Source organism: Candoia aspera, chromosome 1, assembly GCF_035149785.1.
Source record: "Candoia aspera isolate rCanAsp1 chromosome 1, rCanAsp1.hap2, whole genome shotgun sequence".
Taxonomy (NCBI): Eukaryota; Metazoa; Chordata; class Lepidosauria; order Squamata; family Boidae; genus Candoia; species Candoia aspera.
The window spans coordinates 45,791,466-45,815,362 of NC_086153.1; the positions used below are offsets into that span (position 1 = coordinate 45,791,466).

The 23,897-nt window shown below is 36.9% G+C and overlaps 1 protein-coding gene across 3 annotated transcripts in view; it reads left to right on the forward strand.

Moving 5' to 3' along the window:
* The window catches only part of SYT14 (synaptotagmin 14), an 81,975-nt gene extending 66,356 nt beyond the window's left edge, over positions 1-15,619 (forward strand). For all 3 annotated transcript variants that reach the window (XM_063303044.1, XM_063303030.1, XM_063303037.1), the window contains 2 exons: positions 9,598-9,787; positions 14,932-15,619. In XM_063303044.1, the coding sequence (XP_063159114.1) occupies positions 9,598-9,787; positions 14,932-15,245 (504 nt within the window). In that variant the 3' untranslated portion in view covers positions 15,246-15,619. The remainder of the gene's footprint in view (positions 1-9,597; positions 9,788-14,931) is intronic.
* The last annotated feature ends 8,278 nt before the right edge of the window (positions 15,620-23,897 follow it).

The window sequence follows — 23,897 nt, forward strand, 5'->3', positions numbered from 1 at the left end:
GGGCTTTTCTTTCTTCTCAGCTTTATTTGGTCCCAAAGGCATCTGTTTGACAAAGAATTGGGATCTAAGGAAACAATTTAGCAATGACAACACAGTAGAGTTTAATCTTACAGTAGAGGGGAATGGCCTCAGCAACCTCTAAAGGAGACAGTGATATTTTTCCTTTCTCACTCTTTGTTCCCCAGCCTGTGCCACTGAAGGACACTGATGGAATAGTTTTGCACAAAATTTTAAATAAAAAATCTGTGAGGAGAGCCTTTTCAATAGCAGCACAATTACTGAACCTGTCCAGTGGCCCACAGGCCTGAATAACACTAATTGTGTTAGCCTGTTCAGTAGACTCACTAGCCCATTTGCAGGGGTTGAGTGGTAGTCTGCTCACTCTCTGAACTCTCTGTCACTCAAAGGAAAAGAGATATCTATCTGGCCACCTATATATCTAACTATGGATATCTGAACACATACAGTACGCTAAATATTTCTGTTTAGAGAGTTCACTTCTCTCTGACGCTCCTTTGGCAGGGGTAAGGACCAACATTAAATACTTCATATGGACTACTTAAATATTTCTGTACATGCAGTGTTCTGTCACAAAAATATATATGTTGAATCAAACGAAACTGGGAGCTGCTGCTTCTAAAGATATTGCAGCTTTTCATTAGCATGGAAATAGCGGAGCCTAGTTTTCTACTATGTTAAATTCCCCAAATCAATAGGTATGTGAGCTTAATGTTCTTGTTATTAACATTTAGAACAGAAAGCATATGGCTCACTCTGAATTACCTGGTCTTGAACTCTTTTCCACAGTGTTGAAGCTGACATAAAAAATATCCTTATATACACTTGTGCAGTTCCTACAGAACCCCATGGAGAAATCTTGAGTATTTTTCTATGGTCCTAAAGTAAATTCAGATTAGCCTTACAAGTGCTAAACTATGTGTGACTAGCCAGCTCAGGACTTCAAATGCAGGACAGGTCTTAGCACAAGATAGAAATGTCATTGGACATAGATATTAGCAAGACTTGAGAAGTATGATTGTGAGTGTTCAAATAATGCATACCCTGGTTATTTCGCAGTTGGACTATTGCGACATGCTCTACATGGTGCTGCCATTGAAGATCATCCAGAAGTCACAGCTGGTTCAAAATGCAGCAGCGTGAACAGTTATGGGCACTTCTTGTTATACCCATGTGTCATCACTACTAGACAAATGGCATTGGTTGCCAGTCAGTTTCCAGGTGCAAATTTAAGGTGCTGGTTGTCACCTATAAAGCCCTTCATGGCATAGGACTTGGTTATCTGAGGGATTGTTTGTCTCCAGTTGTTTCTGCCCACCTGGTATATTCAGAGCGGGTGTGCTCCTGATTGTTTTGTTTTGTTTTTGGTGTCTTTGTGTCAGTTTTTGACTCCTGGTGACTGCCTGGACAAGTCCCTGCTGTTTTCCTGGCAAGTTTTTTTCAGAAATGGTTTGCCTTTGCCTGCTTCCTAGGGCAGAGAGAGAGAGTGACTGGCCCAAGGTCACCCAGGTGGCTTTGTGCCTAAGGCGGAACTAGAACTCACAGTCTCCCAGTTTCTAGCCTGATGCCTTAACCACCACACCAAACTGGCTCTCTCAATTAAATGTTGTCATCTTGTAGGACTGAGAAAGCACGCCTTCTCTGTCACAGTCCCTGTCCTCTGGAATAGCATCCCCCCACAGATACATACGGCTCCCACTCTCCGGAAGTCCCTTAAGACCTGGCTCTGCTCCTGCTTGTGCAACCTCTGTCCTGGTTTTTTTTTTAATGTTGTTGTTGTCTTGTCTGGGCAATTACATTTTGTTATGTTTTTAAGCGGTGTTTTAATTGTATATTTAATATTTTGTAAGCCAGAGTCATTTTGGAGTTGTGCAGCCTTAACAAATCAAATCAAATCAAAAAATAAAGCAGCATGTATATTTGCCTTATTTTGAATATAAATCCATTGGGAGCAGTACATCTCTGATCTGAAATTAATTTTAGAAGTTCTTCTAGGTAAATAAGAATTCAGGAAAAATTACATGAATGACAGACCACATTAACAGTAAGCTACGAAACAGATGAAATCTATCCCCTTTGCATTAACTTGAAAATAATGGGCTATAGTGCCTTCCATGTCCATTCTGCATCTTGTAGTACAGGTGACACTAGATCAAATTCGTTGCAGTGAGGCAGGAAAGCAGCATCAGGAAAAATGGCTATTTACGTTTTAAAAACTGTGTAACAACAACAACAAATCTTAGGGAAAAAAACTTAAACGTTGCTTACAGTTATATGCTTTCTTTATAATACTGCACATTAGCTTTAAAAAAAACTGGTTACAATTTAAATATAACTTGCTCAGATTTTTTCTCTAAACTTTGCCAAAAAGTCATAAGATGTCCATCGCTTTGGTAAGAATATTCAGAGCCTATAATCTAGCTGTGAGTTCAGACTGCCTAAAATCTTCGATTTCAGTATGTAAAGTGTCCATAAATATGTCTAGATTGTGTTCCTTTAAACCACTTAAGACTACCTTAAATAGTGTTAGGAAGCTCCAGTGCCAGAACATGATGCCTTACCCTCCATGACTGAAATACATGCTGCCTCCTTCTTCGCTCACATTACAAATAATTTCATCCTTCAGTACCATGCATGGAGAGATCTCCCCTCAGAATAAAGCATTGTCAGACCATCTGTGCTGCTATAGCATAGATAGTATGTCAACCTTCTCACCCACAGTACTTCCTTCTGAGGAAAGATCCCTCAAAACAAGAAATCTGTTGGGTATTCTGAAAAGTAGTCTTGTTTTCTTCCTCACTGACTAGTCTAGAGAGACACACTGGCCGTTTTCCAACTTTGGCAATTTATACAGAAAGAGAGCATGTGAGCTATCTACATAGATCAGTGTTTCTCAGCCTTGGCAACTTTAAAATGTGTGGACTTCAGCTCCCAGAATTCCCCAGCTAATGTGTTCATTTGCCTCTGGGGACACTCAGTCACAGATAGGTGTAGATGCTGCCTCAAAAATAGTTGTGAGTGACTTCTTGGTAATGGATGGGTTTAGGTCCTGCTCTTTCTAGTCTCCTGTTGAGATCTGAAATGTGCCTCATGGTAGGAGAGACACTGATTTGGAAAGTTGTCTGTGGCTTATAAGTGAAAGTTGCTGACATAAGATAGACATATATCTGTTAGACATCAATATATAAAATAGCTAAGCGGTAATTTCACTGCCTTGTCATAGCACATAGCACATTCCAGAGAAATTACATAATTTATCTTCTTAATTTTTATCCCACTATGACATACTGTGTAAGTTTTATTAGAAATCTTATAAAGGTATTGTAGATCAAGTATTAAATTAGAAAAGTGGCACAAGGGTCCTATTGTTACCTCGTCAAATGTTTATTGAGGAACACTGATTTACTGCAGTATATCAATTCTGCTTGTCATTTTATTTTCAGCATACATTAATAGTTTAAGTTTGGGAACAAAGCCAATCTATGAATAGTGTGATGCTTTTGTCTGTAGAATAATTTCTCTATGTACATATTTCCAATATCACTTATGATTTCAGGAAGTAAATTTGATATAACTGTATAGACTCTATGGTAATAAATTAAGTCTGTACATAATAACATCGGAATGTTTCAGTCTCCTGGTTATACTGAGTTAAAGAATTATGTTTTTTATTTGATTTTACCTTAAGTAGTATTGGGGGGGGGGTTGGGGATCATGACAAAAAGGAAGGGTTTTTTTTATTCTACATATAATGTCCTAAGAATGGGAGGGAAATCAAAGTGCAGGAAAAGCCCTTGAGAAGTTTAAAATTTTTTCATACAATATGAATATATTACAATGCAGTCATATATATATGACTGCATTGTAACATATATATATATATATATATATATATATATATATATATATATATACACCCACACCCACACATATATATATGTATATACGTAAACACACACACACACACCCCTACCTACTTACCTACCTACCCAGAAATAAGTCTCACTGAGTTCAGTAGATCTTATCTCAAGAAAAATAAGAATATAGTCTTAATTTTAAAAAAATACTAAGCACTGAGATCATTCTCTGTGTTAATGTTCTAACCATATTGTCAGTGCAGCAGAAACAACAGACAGTCTTTCTTAAGATTTTTCATGAAATGGTAAGTCTATAGCTGTACATTTTATTCAGGCTGAATCTTATTTACCTTATACTGAAACTGTACCATAAATAAACTTAATAATAAAACATTTACTGCAGATGCTATCAAAGGATTGGTTGATTTGAAATGTTTTCCTTGACCTTCAACACTGTTTCTGAAGACCAAAAGGCAAACTGATCATTTCACAGTAATAAGAATAAACTCCTGTGTAAAAGGAATTACACACTTGGACAAGCTTTTCTGTTGCTGGAATATGGTTTGTATGAGAATTTCCAAGATTGTCCGAAAGTATCAAATGCAGGACGTTTATGAAATTTTTGCTGGAGTCAATTGGTGGATTTTGCATTCACACATTATGCATGGTGGAATATAAGATTCCATGTATATAGCAGAGGATCTAGTTCATAGGGAAATATTAGTTTGAGGAATTTTCTCTGACACATCTGCTTTGTGAGAAGTCAACATTTCTCCTTTTATATTACTAGTAAAAAAGTCAAATTTTGATTTCGCCAAAAGGACAAAAGATCTTGAACTTCAGAGATGCTGTGTGAACAATCAAGTGCCAATGGCATTTTTGTCGTCATATTTGTGTCAGCTTGTGCCAACAAAAATGCCTATTTATTATTTCAGGCTGTGGAAGATATCTGATTATATCTGAAAAACCAAATTGAAACTTAGACTGAGAATCAATTGAAAAATATGAAAGGATTTGTCACTAAGAAGTTCATTGTTTCCTGATAGCCAAGGGAATATCTAAAGAGATGGATATACCTAAGCCATGTCTATGTTACTGTTCTGGTAGGAAGCCTGAGAAAGACAGATAGCATGTCCTTAGGAGTCTTTACTGTGGAGTGAAACAGCTGAAATCAGATCAAAGAAAACTTCAAGAAGGCAGGCAGGTATCAGATATAAGAGAACTGAATAGAGGGACATCCCTTTGATGGTCTTCTCTGATTCCATTTATGTATTTAACAACAGCTAGAAGCACTAAGAGGTGCTTATCAACCATGGCTCCAATGGGAGGCATCACATTGGCATACTTGATTGATCTTGTGGGAAAAGAGCAAAATGGTGTTGGATCTGGTTAGTACTTGCTTCAGAGACCACCAGGAAATCCCAGGGCTATAGATTAAATGGGGGAGTTGAAAAAACATCTAGAGAGAAGGCAATGGCAAATCATTGCGGTCTTATTGCCATATGGAAATGCCATGTAGCTACCAGAAGCAGAGTTGAGATTGAGAAAGATTTGACTCAACTCAGCTTGACTTTACCACCTATGTAGCACCAGTAGTAGACACATGATGCCTTACACTGACTTTTCAATATTTTTTGTCTAAGAAGAAAGATAAGGGAAATGCTGCACGTCCTATATGAATAGATGCCGTTAGTAAAACAAAAACCAAGCAAACAAAAAAACAGGGCTACTCCTGCTTTCTGAAAGAAAATGCCTAGTTTAAAACAATCTTGCTTCCAGTTATGGGAAGCATGCAGGAACACCCTGATTTCCAACGTCTCCATTTAACATACTATCACATTTACCATACTGGGTGTAGTCAAGCTAATTCTGCTTCTCTGGAATATTACAGTAATGCACTTTTAGGTAGGATATATGAGACAAGGTTGGATGTGACTATTCTATCAGAACCACATTTTTTTCACTGTTGCAAGATATCAAATAATGCATATTTCTGTTACACAAATTGTCAGTGGAACAGGTTCTGTCAGTTATGGTAGGAAGACATTGCTACCTGAAATTGAACTTCTGAAATAGTGTCTGATTAGGGGCAAATCATCTTTATGAATGATGCTGGAACATATTGCATGACTCTCCCCTCATCCCACACTAGTTGTGGAACATAAAAATTCATAAATGAACCAAGAGAACGATAATCATGTTTGAAATTCATCTATGTTAGGTTCACTCTCCACTGTGAAGGCTGTCAGCTTTTAGATAGTGAAACTGTATCACAGTGACAGTTTTGAGAGGTTAGGATTTTACTGTAATGTAAGAGACTGTACAGTAAAATGACCAGGTCCTAATAGCACTCACCTGAGAGTGCTTTGAAAATTGAAGTGTGAAATTGCTGACCTCCTAGCAAAAATATGTAACTTGACCCTCAAATCAGGATCAATGCTAGAGAACTGGAAGATAGACAATGTGACCCCAGTTTTTCAAAAGAGACCCAGGAGAGATCCAGGAGATTATGGGCCAGTCAGCTTAATGTCTGTTCCAGGCAATCATAGAGGAATAGGTTTTGCTGAAGAAAAATCAGCATAGATTCCACAAAGGTAAATTCTCTGCTACCAGACTTCAAGTGTTTGTTAACATGTAGTAAACATGTGGATAATAGTGACCCTATCCCCATTATATACTAGGATTTTGAAAAGAAAAGTTGATAAAATTCCTCATCAAAGACTATTGAGTAAGCTGGAAAAAAGAACTTGTTATTTTATGGATTGCTTTCTAGTTAAAAATGAACGAAGAATAAGAATAAATGAGCAAACACAAGAACCAGGTTTCATCCAGTGAAGCTGATTGAAAGAGATTTACAGACGACAAAACAAGGTGCATAATTAATCTGTAGAATTCAAAATCCACAAAACGTGATGATTACTAAGTTAAACATCTTTAAAAGGGGAATAGACAAATTCACAGAGAATGAATCTATCAAGGACTATTAGTCTAAAAGACTCTGTTATCTTCAGGTTGAGGACAATGTGCCTCCAAATACTGGTTGCAGGGAAACAGCTGTAGGAGCAGGATGTGTTTCTATCTCTTGTGTATGAGCATCAAGAGACAGGGCTGGCCCTGTGAGAAACAGAATGCTGGACTAAGTGGGCTTTGGCCTGATCTAGCAGGGCTATTTTTATTCACCTATACCAAATATGCTTGTGGAAGGAGGAAAATCCTGAGTTTCCACAAGTTCAAACAGTTTTTATGAAAAAGCAAAGAGAGTATCTCACAAAATAACTCTATACATTTTGCACATACTACAGTTATATGGGAAACAGTCACTGCTAGTGGAAGAGCACATTTTTGCATGTATGTAAAACAAGCAAGACACATTTTGGCATTTATAACTGAAGATCTTAGTAAAACGAAGGAATTTTTTGAGAACAGTTGCCCCTTAACGTAAACAATATTGGATTAAAGAGTGACTAAGGAGTAGAATCATACATCGGTAGCAATCTCACAGGCAAGTATTATAAGAGACAGTCCAATAGCATGTCGGACTGGGATCAGAGAAACTGTTGTTCAAAACTCCAGTCTTTGCATTATTGTGCCTTAAGGATGAATCATCCTAAACTGTCACAGGTAGCTTCACAGTTGAAATTTGTAATGAGCCACACCAATCTTTTCAATAATGTTTTATTACATCATTATTATTTTCTTTTATGTTTGTAATTATAATTGATCTATTTGGTATTTATTTTTCTTTAACCCTCATCTTTAACCCTCAAGACAGGATAAGCTACCCTGAGTCACTGTGTGTGAGTTGGGCAACCATATAAATTTATTTAATAAATAAAAAAAATATAACTTTTAAAAATATAATTTATTAAATATTTTTTTCAACCAATAAGAGAAAGAATAAGAAATAAAGATAGAAACAAAACACAACCACAAGGAAAGATAGAAAAAAGAATAGTAAGAGAACAAAAGCCTTAAAAATAAGTGACCTCTGACCTTCTTTGCAACAGAAATTAGCAAATTTATTATCCACCCTCCCTCCTTAATATTACAAAAATCCCTTCATCCCCTTGTTAGTCCTTTTCAGTCATCAAACCCATAAATCATCACTTCACTTTTCTCTATTTTTAGCAAAAAGTCCATAAGGTACTTACTGTTTTATCCCTGACCAAACAGGTCAGTTTCGCCATTTCTGACCATTCCAACATTTTTACAACCCATTCTCCCATTGTGGGAATTTCACTGTTCCTCCATTATTGTGCATATAATGATCTTACTGCAGTTACCATATATAAAATCAATCTTCCATGAGTTTTTTTCTAATTGGCTATTCATAAGCCCCAATAAAAAGAGTTCTGGCTTCCTCTCAACATTTATCTTTAAGATTTTTTTGCATCATTGTATGTATTTGTATCCAGCATTTTCTAACTTTTTCACAAAAGACAGGATATAACTTTAATAATAATAACGGAAGAAAGGATGAAGCCACCTCCACTTTCCTCTGATCCCTGATCCCTGATCCCAGATCCCAATAATTAGCAGCCACCTCCAATAGGTTCAGTTTACATTTTTTTAATGAGTGTGTTAGATGAAAAGAGTCGTTATATGCATTATTGTATAGGAATATTGTATAGGAACAGAAAGACAACTCCCACCCCCGCCCATAATTACCTGTGAACATTTGCAGATAAGAACAGAGGAACCTACTGAGAAAAAATAAGTAAGACATGCAAACTGTTGCAGAGCATGGTTTTGTCTGAAGATTAGCCTGGAGAATATCCATAATTTGGAAGAAGCTGTGCCTTGTAAATGTAATCCTTTAAACAGGCTTTTCTCTCTTTTCCTGTCCAGTTACTTCATCCCCTCCCTTGATCTCCAGCCAATAATATTTTCCTCTTTGTCTTCCCTTCCCTTCCCTTCCCAGTGCAGTCATTGCTTCCTCTTATCCCATCTCCGTTCCCTCCACCACCACCTCGTCTTTTGCATTCTTTGGTTTTCTGCTGGAAGAAAGAAGGGCAATAGGTGTGAATACTGGAATAGTAGGCGGGAGAATCCCTTAATTGTATACATAGAATAATGTTTTAAATTAAACGCACTAATGATATATCTCATTGCTCTTGTATGCATACAAATTAGGAGGTATCGTATGCTCATGATGCTGTGCATTTCCCCTTTCTGGCCTATCTTTTATTGTAACATATCTTTGGGACTTGACATGTTATTTTGATCCCCCTGAAGGGAAACGCCTGTATGCGAAATGCTGTTAATAGTGCCTGGGATATTTTCAGTTATATACTTTCACGTATTTATTGTTAATCTGATTACTATATTGGATATGTATGCTACTCAGAGTCTGTTATGATTAGAGTGGTCTATAACCCCAGTAAACAAGCAAACAAACAAACAAACAAACAAATAAATGCATTTCTACTCAAAAAGCAGTGCTAAGTATTTGCCAATAATTCTGTAAATCTTTGTGATATGCCTTATTTTGGCATATAAGGTGTGATAGGAAGTGGAGATCTTGTTTGAATTTAATGCTATTAAGATGGTTTACAGCCCCCCCCATTTATTTATGTGTTTGTTTGTTTGTTTATTTATTTATTTATTTCCATTACGTTATGCACCATTAGGAATAAAAAATTCCAGAAATTAATACTAGGAACAGATTCTTCACTATTGTCATTACTTGAAATGGTTGCAAACACTTTGCTTTTACTTCTAGGGCTGTGACTCCCAAATGAGCATGTCAGAAGCATCCTGCAGTGAAAGTATCTCCTCTTGTCAGTCTTTGGCACATGGCTCAGCTCCAGAAATCCTCATCGGACTGCTTTATAATGCCACAACTGGAAGACTAGCAGCAGAAGTGATAAAAGGCAGCCACTTCAAAAACTTGGCAGCAAACAGACCACCCAGTGAGTAGAATATATATATATTTTCATCTTAATACTTCTGCACTTGGGGGAATTTCACTGGTGGGGACTTCAGTCCTATCATTTAATCTTACCCAGTCAAACTGAAACAGTATAATCATCAGCTAATCTGTTTCATGTTTTCATTGGGGAAATGGCAGAAATCTAAAATTCTAAATATTGGTTGCAATTCAACAAGTTCCTTTTAATTTTTCATGATTGACTGGCTAATAAATTGCCTTTATCTTAGTGATTAACTACTAAACTATTAATGCCCCATATAACAAATCTATTATAGAAAATTATAATGTATTTTAAAAGTGTGTGTTGATAAATGTTTATGTAAATTTGTTGCCATCACCATGGTTAATGATACTAGAATAATATGTTATAAATCTATGAGAGTTTAATAATATTAACATGTGTAATATAATTTGATATTCTCCGTGGTGATTAAAAGTATTTATTCTTCATTTCAAGTAAATATGCATGAATGGTCATGTGTATTTGTATGTGTATATATTTCAAGGATAAAATTAAATAATATAGTAAGATGGCCTCAGCTAAAGACAGAAATATATTTACAATTGGCATAATTGAGACAACTTTTTGTACATTTGTAGTGACCAGATTCTTCCAAAAGGGATCAGAAGCGCATCTGACATCTGGACCCAAATCTAGCACCTACAAGCTATGTCTACAAAAGTCCATTTGAAAAAGTAGAATTAAACAAGACCAATATTTATTTATTTGTTTATTTAGGAAACTTATATGACTGCCTATCTTATGTAAGATAATCCTAGGTGCTCACAATAATATTAAATAAAAACAGCATAAATAAAACAGACTAAACCCCATGACAACACCATGTATCCCAACCGTGGCACTGCCACATCACATAAGCTCTTCATACTCTTACATTTGTTGGGCTCACATCTATCCTAATCAAAAGCCTGGGTGAAGAGCCAGGTCTTTACAGCCTTCCAGAAGGCTAATATGGTGAAGGTCTTTCAAATCTCAGAGGAAAGGCTCTTCCAAAGGGTTGGGGCAGCCACAGAAAAGGCGCATCTCTCTTTTTACCATGCCTGCAGATAGCTGGCCAGCGACCCTGTTTCAGGTGACCAGGTCCCTTCTGGGTAGCCTAATGAGGCCAAGAGTAGCACTTGACATGATGCTGCTTCCACAATGCTACAATATCTCCCTGCCCTTATATTATTTAGACCTATTATCTATTGCTGACCCAATTTGACAGCAAATACTTAATTAAATAATTTATTTCTATCTATGATATAGGACCAAGAAAATTATACTAATAAATATGCATAAATGATATGGACATGACACAAAGCTGCTGTTTTTGGTAGTAAACCTTTATTAAAAGAAGCATCTAGTTGTACTTTAAGGTCACTATAATGCTCAAACAAGTAGGTGTGCAGAGCAGCTAAATCCAGTATAAAAGTGGTACTCTTTTAGCTTTCTGATGTTATGTTTATATTATCCATGTATAATAACACTTCTGGTTATTTGTGAATCACTTCTGCTTTTTGATAAACTAGATGTTGCTCAAATTATACTGTATGGTTAGTGCTTCATTTTTAAGTTTAATGTTAGATTTGGAGAAGCCATATTTTAATCTCAATCATAACACATAAAGAAAGAAGTCCAAATATCTCATTCCCCAGCCATGATCTAAACCCAAAACGTATCATGCTGAAATTACACCAAGTGGGGGAGAGTCCTCATCTGCATCCATGGTTCCCCTCTCCCCCACTCAGAAGTTATTGCAGAGTAGGGAACAATTTCCATTCAGATCATTAATGGAAGCATTATGGACCTAATGAAAATCTCCCTTCCTCTATAGCTATTATTACATTTTAAAAAATCTTGTTTGGTCTGCTAAGGGCAGAATTTTTAGAAGATGTTTCCTGTTTCTTACACTCCTTATTTCTAATCAAAACTTCCTTAGAGTTTCTGAATGTCATGTAATAGATTGCAGGTAGATATCTAAAAGACCATGCAAAAATCTAATACATTTCTAGGATACAGAGTTTCAGAGTATGTATAGTATTTCAGTGGAAAAAGCAACTCAAGGACATACAGAACCAAAGCCAATAGATCAGTCCACATATACAGATATTCATTTGGTGTGGTATCTGTCTGTCTACCTGTCTACCTACCTACCTATCTACCTACCTACCTACCTGTTACGGTGGATGGGGCAAGAAGATCTTGTATTTCACAGGTCTTCATTATACCAAACCAATTTGTAAGCTTTTTTGCACAGCTCACTTAAAGTGCTCTCCTCTCCTTGAGCCAGCTAAACTAAACTGGTATAGGTTTGCAGTCCCATTGTCAGATTTGGATCAGCACAGTGTGTGTGTGTATGCGTGCGTGCACACACATGGTTGTACCAGAGATTTTTGAGAATGAATTGTCTCTCTCCTTCCTGCTTCACCGTACAGCCATCCCTGGTCAACTATTATTCAGGCCAATCCAAGTGTCCAAGTCATAGGGATGTATAGAGCATGTACAGAGGGAAAGTATAGGTTTTCTTTAAAAAAAAAAGAGGGGGGGACTCTTTTGCTGCTCAAAGCTGAATGGCCCTGAAGGACAGTGCCCAGGGCCCAGAGAGGTGTACCTGTACCAGTCTTAAGTGGCCAGTGGATACTGAGGTGATAGAACCCCTAGAAGTCACCTGACAGCACAACTGACAAAATGATTAGTAAAGTATGTCAGATTGTACCTGTAGTAAAATTGCCTGTTGGCTGCTTAAAATACTAGTTTAATGCCAGAACAGAAAAGGATGACTTTAAGCTACCTCGTGTTTGGGCTGAAGACAAGATGAAGGCAATGTCATGGAGACATGGCAGAGAAAAGAGATTGCTGGGGAATGTCTGCACCGTTGTTAGGTGCAAATAGAAAAAGGCCTTTGTTGCAAAACCAATAAAAAAACTATTTTGATGTTCTTGATAGTTCTAAGGAAAAAACAAGTGCTTGTTTTGTTTATTTTTCCATTTCATGTGGACTCACGCTACAGTTTAGGGAATCTTGTGCACATGCTGGGGATATTCTGTTTATTAATTATCACTGTTTATTTAGTGCTATCCTGACATTGCAATTTGAATTGGAAATTTGAACTTATGGGAAGCTCTCTATGTACCTTGAAGAAACCATGTAGCTTTGAATTGGTTTTTTAAACTTTGATCAAATAAGCTTGCATTTTAGCCTAAAACACAATTTCGGATGGAAGATGCAGTAAAATGGCATTACATGGATAAATTAGCCAGCTAAATTAATTTAACCTGATTTCATTACTTTGTTTACAGTATACAGAATGCGATTCAGCAATTATTTATCTTATCGTAATTCTATTGACCTCCCCTAGTCTGAGTTCATTTAATTGATCCTTACTCAGGAAGCTGGAGTTTGCATGAAAAAGAGGAAGGTCTGTTAAAAAACATACTTGGATTTCTAGTTTGTAGCCTGATCTTTTGCATGAATCTCCATGCTCTTGTGTTTTAAACAAACCCAACAGAAAATACTATTAGGTTATCACATTATTTGAAGCAGTGTAATTCTTTTGTTAAAGATTACACAGTTGACATAACAAAATTCATTTCATTCAATTCTACCTGCCCATCCTTTTGCTCAATCCTTTTCTCTAAAACTGATTTGCTAAGGTTGTTTTCTTTCACTCTGGTGAATAGTGTTTCCTCTTAAACTTTAACCTTTGATCCTGTGTCACCCAACTATTGACATCTGGTCATTATTTCTTTTACTGCTTTCCACCCCACCCCCGTTGTCAGACGGACTGTTCTGTTGTCTAAAACACTTGATAGGTGGACAGGTTTATATAATACGAGGTGAGTTCCTGTGGAGCCTAATTGGATGTTGTCTTTTTCATGCAAAAGAAATCTGCCAGCTTCAAAGCTCTCCACCACTTTCTACCATGTTGGTTTCTGATGATGTACAATAATTATTTCACTATTATAATGGAGATAGAGCTGATCTCTAACTATGGATGGTGGTATTTCAAAGATTTGTAAAATAAACATGTGAATAAATGTCTGGACACTCAATTTTATTATTTCTTTGTTCCAAATTTCTTTTTAAAAAATCCAAATTCATGCATATACCAAATAAAAAAAGACAGAATCTTTCTGTTCTTAAATTAAATAAAAACAAATATTGGTGTACATACTGAATTAAATAATTATGACTATATTTTCTCAAAGTGCTTCCACATAACAGTAACAATGAAAGTTTCGAATGTCAATGCTATTTCAGTGAATTCATATCCATGGTCTAGTAGCTCTAGTGCATACATGGAGCTTCAGACAGAGAGGGGTTTGTTCCCTTTCCTCTATGGGTAATGGAAGGTATTCTCTGTGCACATAGGACTTTTTATTGACTCTGAATATTTTAACTATTATTTTTATTAAATCTATTTTATACTGCTTCCTATACAAAAACATTGCAAAGATTTTGTACTTGAATAGTATGGTATGACATGCTATTCTTTAAAATTAGTATAGAGCAACTATGCACTAATGATTTATTGTATCACATATCTGCATGCAAAAATCACACATGAAGAGCTTCATTCACATGAGTAAATGCAAACTTTTCAATGGATAATTTTATATTTTGGCATTTTAATTGTACAGAGTTGAATAAGAAATCTTGGAGAGAAACCACATCCATGCAGAGAGATTTTTAAGCAACATTTCATCTTGAACACTGTGATGTTATCACTGCACTCCAATCCCATTCTTTTACCTGTAATTTCTTTTTTTCATGTCATTATACACCTATTTATATGATCTGAAAACTCTGATATGCTTTACAGTGCTGTGCCAGTTGTAGCTTGCTAAGTGTCAATGCTATATGTGTCTGCTTGGTGCAAGTGAGCAAGGGATAATAGTAGGATTATGAGGTATACCTCCAAGTCAATTCATTATGAGAGGATATTTACAATTAAGTAAAAGTCACAATGAAATATTTTTCTCTTTTTGTTACAATATTAAGTTTAGTCAATTGTTCAAATCCAATATGGTATACACCATAATCTTAAAGATATTCTGATGTTTTGGTAGGTGAAATGTTTTGTCCAAGACAACTCATGTATCAAATTGTCTATTTTGTAGATACATTTGTTAAGCTGACATTGCTGAATTCCATGGGTCAAGAGATGTCCAAATGCAAGACATCTATCCGAAGAGGGCAGCCAAATCCGGTCTACAAGGAGACCTTTATTTTTCAAGTGGCACTCTTTCAGCTTTCTGATGTTACACTTATATTATCTGTGTATAACAAACGCAGCATGAAGCGAAAGGAAATGATAGGCTGGATTTCTTTAGGTTTGAACAGTTCTGGTGAAGAGGAACTGAACCACTGGACTGAGATGAAAGAATCAAAAGGACAACAGATATGTAGGTGGCACTCATTGTTAGAATCTTAATGTAGAACTGGGGCTCCACAGAATGTCAAAGTTCAACAAGATTGTTGTTTTGGTACAGCTAAGAGACTCCTACAGAAATTACAAGTTCAACATTCCTTTTCAAAAAAATGCACGAAATGCTGTGAAGAAATATTAACTTCCACATTTTCATTTAACATTACTGATTTTTTTTAAAAGCACCAGATACAGAAGACAGCAACCTAACGTCTTTATCATAAATCATTTAGGATTCCTCTCACCTATCCTTGTTTTGGTTAACTTATGTAACTTTTGTGTACATCCTTTATTCCTATGAGATTCTCTGATTGTGGTGTTCTTTTTCTTTTAGTGGTGCTATGCTGTGTGTTGTAGATAATCTGTCAAGAAGCAGATTTAGAGGGGGAAAGAGGAATGGTGGAAGAAAGCTCAACAGTAGGAGAGAAAAATTGTGATGTAGGTTTGCAGTAGTAGAAGTATTACTTTTTTCCATTCTTAGTGACTTTAACATTTCTGACAGTGTAATTCTGAAGACCATTAGAGTTGCTATGCAAGAGAAGCTAGATGCTGACTACTTATCAGATTCTCTGTGGTTTCTGCTTTAAGCAGGATTTTTTTTCCCCCAGGGAGCTGAAACTGTTTTGAAAGAGAATCACCATTTATGGTGTAGAGACACATAACTTTCACTCTTGATAAATAGCCTTTTGTATTATTTCAAAAGCTTGTGAAACCTGTTTGACCAGAGGTATAAGTCTCACCTCTTAAAAATTACTGGGAGGGTGTCTTCAGTTTAACATATCTATGATGCAGGATTATTCGTTGTGTGCCTTCTTTGGATCTTAATGAAATAGGACCCAGTGTAAGCACTGAGCACTTTTCAATTTTCTGATTCCTCATTTGCCAGCTTGAAAGCACAGGATCCAAAGAGTTGCACAAGGGAGCTTTCGATATGTGATTTTGAAATAGCAGAATTCTATTGTTTGAAACTGTGCTTCCACATAGATGTTTCTAATGGTACTAATCAAAATATATTGTGTGACTGTTCAATCTTTCCGTAATAAAATTTCTATGCTCAGAAAAAAAAAGAGAAGAAGCTGAGGAAAAAACATGGAGGTTTACAAGTAGAAGACAACAATATCTCACTTCCACATAAAATTCCATGAATGAGGTAGGGCAAGGCAGCGTGATGTGGTGGGAGGTCTGCTCTTCAAACAAAAAAAGTAAAACAATTCACTGGACAGCCACAAGTTCCTGGACATAACTAAAGTATCCCCCTTTACCCAGTATAAATGGCTTAGAGAGCCTGACGAAATCCTGCAGGCAGTTTCTGTCATGGATCGCTCAGTGATACCAACAGTGCTTTTGTTTACGTAAGAGAAGCAAGGATTTGGCTCATAACTGCTTTTTAATTAAGGCAGTTGGTCTTTATATGAATTATGGTTATTGGCAGTTCAGAATCTAAGAAATACATATATATATTTTTTTTAAATGGAAAATTTTAGAAATTCAATGATAAAATTTGTGAGTTACAATATCTGGGAACAACGTTTGGGTAATTTTAGATAATGAGGGAATAAACTGCTAGCACTTAACATTTATTTTGTCCCAGCAGTTAATTCACTTTCTTTCTCCTTCCCACATGCTTGAAAAAGGCAGTTTAATGAATTACAAGAGTTGAAGTACCCAGGAAAGTATTATGAGCTTGCTTACTCAAGAATTCTTGCGGTAAATGGTTTCAACTCTTTCTTTTCAACAATTGCAAGATTTCAGTTATACTGGAGGTCAAGACACTGCTTGCCATGAATATAGTGGTGAGATCATGACAGAAGAAAGTATAACTTAAATAAACACCTAGAATGTCTATGGAATCTATATTGGTTGTAAACATAATCAGAAGTGATGGATTTAGTGCCAGCTTTAGCTGAAGTGAAGCTGAAAAAAAAGGGATTAATGCATTTCCTTTTATACTTAGAGTAGACTGATTGAGTAAGTACATGTTTATTACTCTTACCCACAATAATATTGAATGCTGTTATGTTTGAGATCAAAGACTTTCCAGCATTGCATGAATGGATACAAGTCCACATGAAGGATGTGTAATGTTCCCAGTTTCAAAAATTTTAACAACCTCCTTAAAATTTCTCAGCTATAGTCTTGAAATTGTTATTCAGTGCCTTTCATGTTTCACTACTTAAATTTGTAACTATAATGTGATGCTGAATTGATTGATTTTAAAGGTTTACCAAATGATTTTTCCTGTGTTGCATGAAATGTATAGCACAAGAAATGTAATTTTGTTAACCAATACTGTTCAGGATCGTTTGCAAACTTAAATATGATTAATGGTACAATATACTTATTTATTTCCAGTTCTGATTCTTGTTAATTTGCCTTTACACAAGCCTTGTTTTGTATTTCAGAAATCCTTATTTAGTTGCATTTTAGTTAAAAGTTAAATATTTAGTTTTTATTTATAAGTTTTTAGTTTCCAATTCCAAACTTGCTTACCATAAAGTATGTATTAGAGCTTACTTCTGAAATGCATGTTTAGGATTGAATTGTAAGACTTGCAACATCATAGTGCCTTGAAGAATGGATAAAGTATTTTTACAGAGGAAAGAAATGATGAAAAACTGTGATTATGATCCAGGAAATTCCTGTTTCTGAAAGTTTCTTAATCTGAGTTGTTCCTCTATATTTTTTCTTTTTAAAGTATAGTCTATCATAGACACAACTAATGAATTATTTTGTTGGAAGGCAAGATAGATGTGGAGCAATTAAAATATATATATTTGTTTTTCTGCCACTGTCATGTCAATACTGCCCTAATTTTCAAATGGTATACATCTTGTTTGGAAATTACAATGTACACATAAATGATGTTTGATGGCCTGTAAACTTAATAAACCTTTGATTTGACATAAAACATTGGATGGGTAAAGGGAGTGGAAAATATCTGCTACCTTTCTATAGGATTATGCTATAGAACAGCTTAAAGTTTATACCACAAGTTATTTTTAAACATTGGACAGACCTAGTGAATTCAAAACTCAGAAATGACATAAAATCAAAGCAGTACAGCATTATATAAATATATTTTTATTTGTTTATTACTGAGGATTATTTGTTACAGATTTTCTCCAAATTCCTCCTTTACTGTTAGATCAGAGACTTCTGCCAGTAAGGGACAGTTCTGTATACAAACTGTTTTGTGTGTGTGTGGTGGTGGTAGTAGTAGTAGTATCATTTTTGATGTAATAAGGTCACAAGCTGATGATAAAGCACACACTTTGTATGTTTGATGTCCTAGAAATAATTTCTTATAACTCTTTAATGTAGGAAGTCATATTGACTCATCTGTATCACCTTCCCCAGCCTGAGTTTTCCCCAGATGTATGGACTTCAGCTCTCAGAACTGGAGAGCATGATCATTTGGCCTTGTCATACATGTACTTTTGAAATACTGTTACCTGTCATCTTGGAGATGGAGTTAATCTTTCCTCTAATCACAGATTATTTGGGCCAGTCCTAATAGGCAATTGTGTACTTCCTTTTAAAACAACCAGTCTGCGAAGTCTCTAGGAAGGTGGCTAAATTTTGTGCCATAGCAATGGAATTCAGAAACTGTTTGGTCTGAACATAATATAGGCACACTTAGCTTCTGCTGTGAATAGGCTTTTATCCTGGATATTTTGTATTTTAACATTGTCTTTTTCCTTCTCTTCCTCTTCAATCTATGATCGTAATTTTTTTTTTTAAAAAAGCATGATCATTGTTGAGAAATATGGGAATTGACGTCTAAACTTCTGGAGATGATCCAAGCTGGGGAAGGCTAATACACACACACACACACACACACAATCGTATGGCATAGCAGTTCGGTGTTCATGCTGCTTTTTATTGCTGGGAAATCCTTGTGAGGTCCAGCAGCCAGATGTGTAGACTATTTAGCCATGACAAGTCACATTGCCTGGGGTTGCACCACGTGGAGGCTAGTCTACATTGCACCAAGCTAGGCTGAGAGGAAGTGACTGGCCCAAGGCCACCCAGCCGGCTTTCATGCCTAAGGCGGGACTAGAACTCACAGACTCCTGGTTTCTAGCCCAGAACCATAAACACTAGACCAAACTGGCTCTCTATATATTGCCATATAATTTTCAATTTATTGCATTATGCTGTATTTATAATGCAATAAATTTAAAATTACATAGCAATATATAGAGAGCCAGTTTGGTCTAGTGGTTAAGGTTCTAGACTAGAAACCAAGAGTCTGTGAGTTATAGTATATAGTTATATCTATTGCATATAGCAATTTATATGAAGTTTATTAAATTATTATTAAATTTTGCTACCGCCCATTTCCCCCCAAAAGGAGGGGAGGTTATAAAACATATACCACCAATCATATTAGACTCTAATGCTGTAATATGGAACAAAGTTCTTAAAGTTTGTATCCAGAAGAGTTGCTTTTCAGAACTTCTAGCATTAAGTTTATACTTTACTCACAACCAGGTGTTCCTTATTTTGAATTTGAACTCCTTGATGCTGCTTTCAGCGTACTAGTCATTTATTTGAGGTAAATGCATAAGAGAAGAACTTAAGATTTCCAGGATCAGAATCAGAGTTTGCACTGTGAACTGGGTTTGATTAATGCCACCTTGTTCATCTGCTACCATAAAGCTGCTCCTCTGAATTTGGCTCTCACAGAGCCTCACATGGGCATATCCCATGCTAACATTTAGTTCACATATGTATTTGAAATACCTACATGTTCTGACTTCCCTTTCTCCAGTTTGGTATCCTTCGTGTGTACTGGATTACAACTTCCATCTCATAACACTTTCCATTATTGGGCATGCTGACTAGAGATGCTGGGAACTGAAATACTAAACATCTGGTAGGCACCCAATTGGGGGAGGTTGGGTTGCTTTGTCCATATGATAAAAATATTTATTATGTGGCAGGAGAACCAGCAAATAAAAGTGACCAGGGAAATATTCTTAAAAACAACAGATGCCTTCTTTGATGGAATTTGGCAGCTTCCAAAAGTAGATTCCTTGACTGTATTATAGAATTTCTATATTAGTGGTAATGGCAGAAAGGCTAGTGAAAGGGAAGTCGTATTGTAGCAGTATCCACACAATAGTACCATATGGATCAGACCATTTTATAATTTCAAGGGATCTTCCAAAATATTGTTGAAGGCTCCTGTACAACATTTGTTAATTTCAGCTTCTTGTACAAGTCACCCTGTGTCTTTGGGATTGACCCATTTTAATGTACCAATTTTGGATTGTCTTGAACTTTAGGTATATGGTTGATTTTTCTCTAACTTAACTAAGTCTTTTCATTGTCCTATTCCTAATGTAAGAATTAACTTTCTTGCTCCTATGATAGTCAACCCATGGGCTGCAGACAGCCTCCCAATATTTGGCCCCCTTCCATTCCCACAAACTAGCTACCTCCCAGGAAAGAAAAAAAATGGCTTGAATTCATGCCATTGAAATTGGGCTATTTTGATGCTGATTGACTTGGGGCTGCTTCGTAGGAGATTAAAGGTAAAAATGGAAATGGTTTGCCTCAGAGAGGCCTCCCATTTCAGTTCCTGCCCTTAACCCCTGTCCCCAAAACACACAGATTAAAAAAGCCTCCCCCCCCCACATAATTTCAGCATTGTGTTGCTAGTTGAAAGACTGGGATGCCAAGTTGTGGCACCCAACCCTTGAAATATGATCCATCCTTGTTCTAGTCTTAGTGATTTTTACTGAGTGCCAATTTGCCTGGATAGGAAGACCATTTGTTCAATAGCAGAAGGGAAGTTTTATATGCAGAAGACCTGAGATTCAAACCTTGGTATTCCAAATAAAAGGATCACAGATAGAAAGGAAGTCAGGGAATGTCCTCTGACTGTGATCTTAGAGAGCCATTTTAATACTAATCTAGGTAGGCCAGTAGGTTCCCATTCTCAAATTCATTAAGAAATGTATTTATTTACAGTTTTTATAGCCTACCCAACTCAAAAAACGCTTTTAAAACAAAATTATAAATGCAACAGTAAAATAAGTTAAAAGTAATAATCATCCATTAAAAAAATCAACCCTTCCCCAAGATGGACTCTGATGAAACTTAGCTAGGGTTGAAGCCTGGTAAAATAAAATTGTCTTTAAAGATCTTCTCAAAACCATGAAGGAGGAAGACTTACAAATGTGTGGGGTTAAGGAGTTCCAAAGTGTGGGGGTTGCCACAGGGAAGGCCTGTTGTCTTGTCCGTGTCCCCTTCACTTCGGGAAGTCTTAACAGGCCTTCCTGAGATGTTCTCACTGGATGGGGAAATTCAATTCTGGCAATTTGCCATTGCTCTTGATTTCCTTAATAAAGAACAATGCATACAGTGCTACCTGGTAAAGTAATAAATTACTGTACATTAGTACAGTATGTGGCTCTTTTGTTGTGTTTATTTTCAGTTGGTGCTTCATAAGAAATGAAAAGGCGGAACTGAAATTAATAAAACAGTAAGATTAGATAAGATACAGTGCTATTTTTTTTTACATGAAGGAGTGTTATGAAACTCTGCCATCTTCATAATAATTTAGTTAACCTATAGAAATGTGGAATAACTATTCCTCTATCCATGCAAATACTTGAAGGATGTTTCATTCAAAGATTGACTGTAAAACAACTTTTATCTTATGAGAGAGACAAAACATAGTTTTTTTCCAGGGAAAGTTATGTTCAGAATGTGCAGAAAACCATTCCTGATTAAGGAATTTGAGTTTACATGCAGTGATTGTTTCTATGTTGTTACTAGAACAACCCCTGTGGGACAGTTGTGTTTATAGTCCCACACTTTGATATTCTGTAGTATTCTTTTCATTTCTATGCTACAATAGGGATGTACAGTACGTCAATGCAAAATGTGGTTAAAGTCAGTTTGTAACTGAGGGCTCCTCTACATTTGCTCTTTACAATGCAGAAGCATTTTTTTCTGTAGCTGAGCACATTGATTTCTGGCTCAGCTGAAACTCAGATGGAAGACTGAAAATATATTTTGCAGCATTAATACTGAAGCTGTGAGATGGGCCGTTCCCACTGGTGAGAAATTTTGCTTCATCTCACCCCTCTGCTCCTCTGCTCTCACTTCTTCCTGCTGAAATCAAGGAACTATGTTGCCTCACCTCTCTTTTACTATTTTTTTTATCTTGAGTAATCAAGGTTTTTCCCCTCTGAGTGAATGAGACAAAGACAAAGCCTGGGGCAGGAAGTTGGTTGGATGCCATTTGGGGGGGGGGGGTCCATTGGAAGGAGCACTGGTCAGCACATTGGCAGGATTCAGCATTGCCAGGACAGCAATGATGAGGACACTTGAGGCATGATGAAATAATGCTTCTGAGAGTTGAAGGTAAAATCAGTGGCTGTTTGAAAGTGCCTTGATGTAATGATTGCCTATTTTAAAACACCATCAGACTCATGAGTAGGAATTCAAAGATATCTGATTTATTAAAGAATAGTACGCAGGATCACAGAGAAAGCTGAGAATGATGAAAGCGCACCAAATTCAAACTAAAAACCCTCGGTGCAAATGAAATCCCTCCCCCCGTAGAATCTTCCCAAGTTCACAATCCCAGGTGCTCCTAACGGTTTCTGATGGTCTGCGGGAAAAGTCCTTGAGCAGAGAAAATAACCCAAACACATTCCATTGTACTGATTTCACATAAAGAGCTTGGTACAAGGTGTCACAGCAGCTCCTTCCGTAACAGAAACGCGCGTCAGCACCATGGCATGTGAAACGTTACGATGTATAAACTACATTGAATCAGTGAACATGACACTTGAATTGAAATGTTGGAATGTAAATAGATCCAATATATCAGCTCACTCCCTTGTTGCCTTTTGACTCACTGGTGTTATCCCTCCCTGCTGGGAGACAGGTCCCATTTGATCGACCTGCTTCAGGCAATTGATGGAGCCAGTGGGGTTCCAGAGAGAGCTTGGGGTTTTCCCTGAGGAACTGGTGGGTGGTTCGGCTGAGTCCCTAGTCGCTGCCTGGAATGGGCGAGTGACTGGGGTCTTGGATCGTATTATCCCTTTATGGCTTCTTCCCATACCCCAATCACAGGGTGCACCTTGCTTTACTGAGGAGCTCCAGGAAGAGATGAAGAGATGGCTGGGGCACTGTTGGAGGAAGACTCAAAATGAGTTTGATGAGACACAGGAAGGAACCCATATTAGGGATTACCTCATGGCAATAAGAGTTGCAAAATGTTAATATTTCTTTGCTCTTATTGCATCTGCAGCTTGCCATCCAGCAGCCCTGTTCAGTGTAATCCTGTTCAAGGGCCCCTTGGACTAATTTGTTGGGCCACTGTGAGGATTATTCAGGTTATCTGGTGGATAAAGTTTCTCAGATTCATCCCAATGTGGACTCTGACTGGGTAGAGCAGGCTGAGTTGCCTGAGTCTGGTGATAAGATCTAGTCTGGTGATGTGATCTGGGATGAGTCTGAGCTGGTGAATCCTGAGGAAGTGGACAGGGTTCTGGTGCTGTCAGTTCAGCCACCTGTTTACTGGACCCCTCCTGGGTCGTAAAAGCAGCCAGGAAAGTGACTCGTGGTTGGGTCCATGCTGTAGTGTTGGCTTCATGGATGGAGAGGGTGGTACCTCCCCCCTTGAAAGAGGTG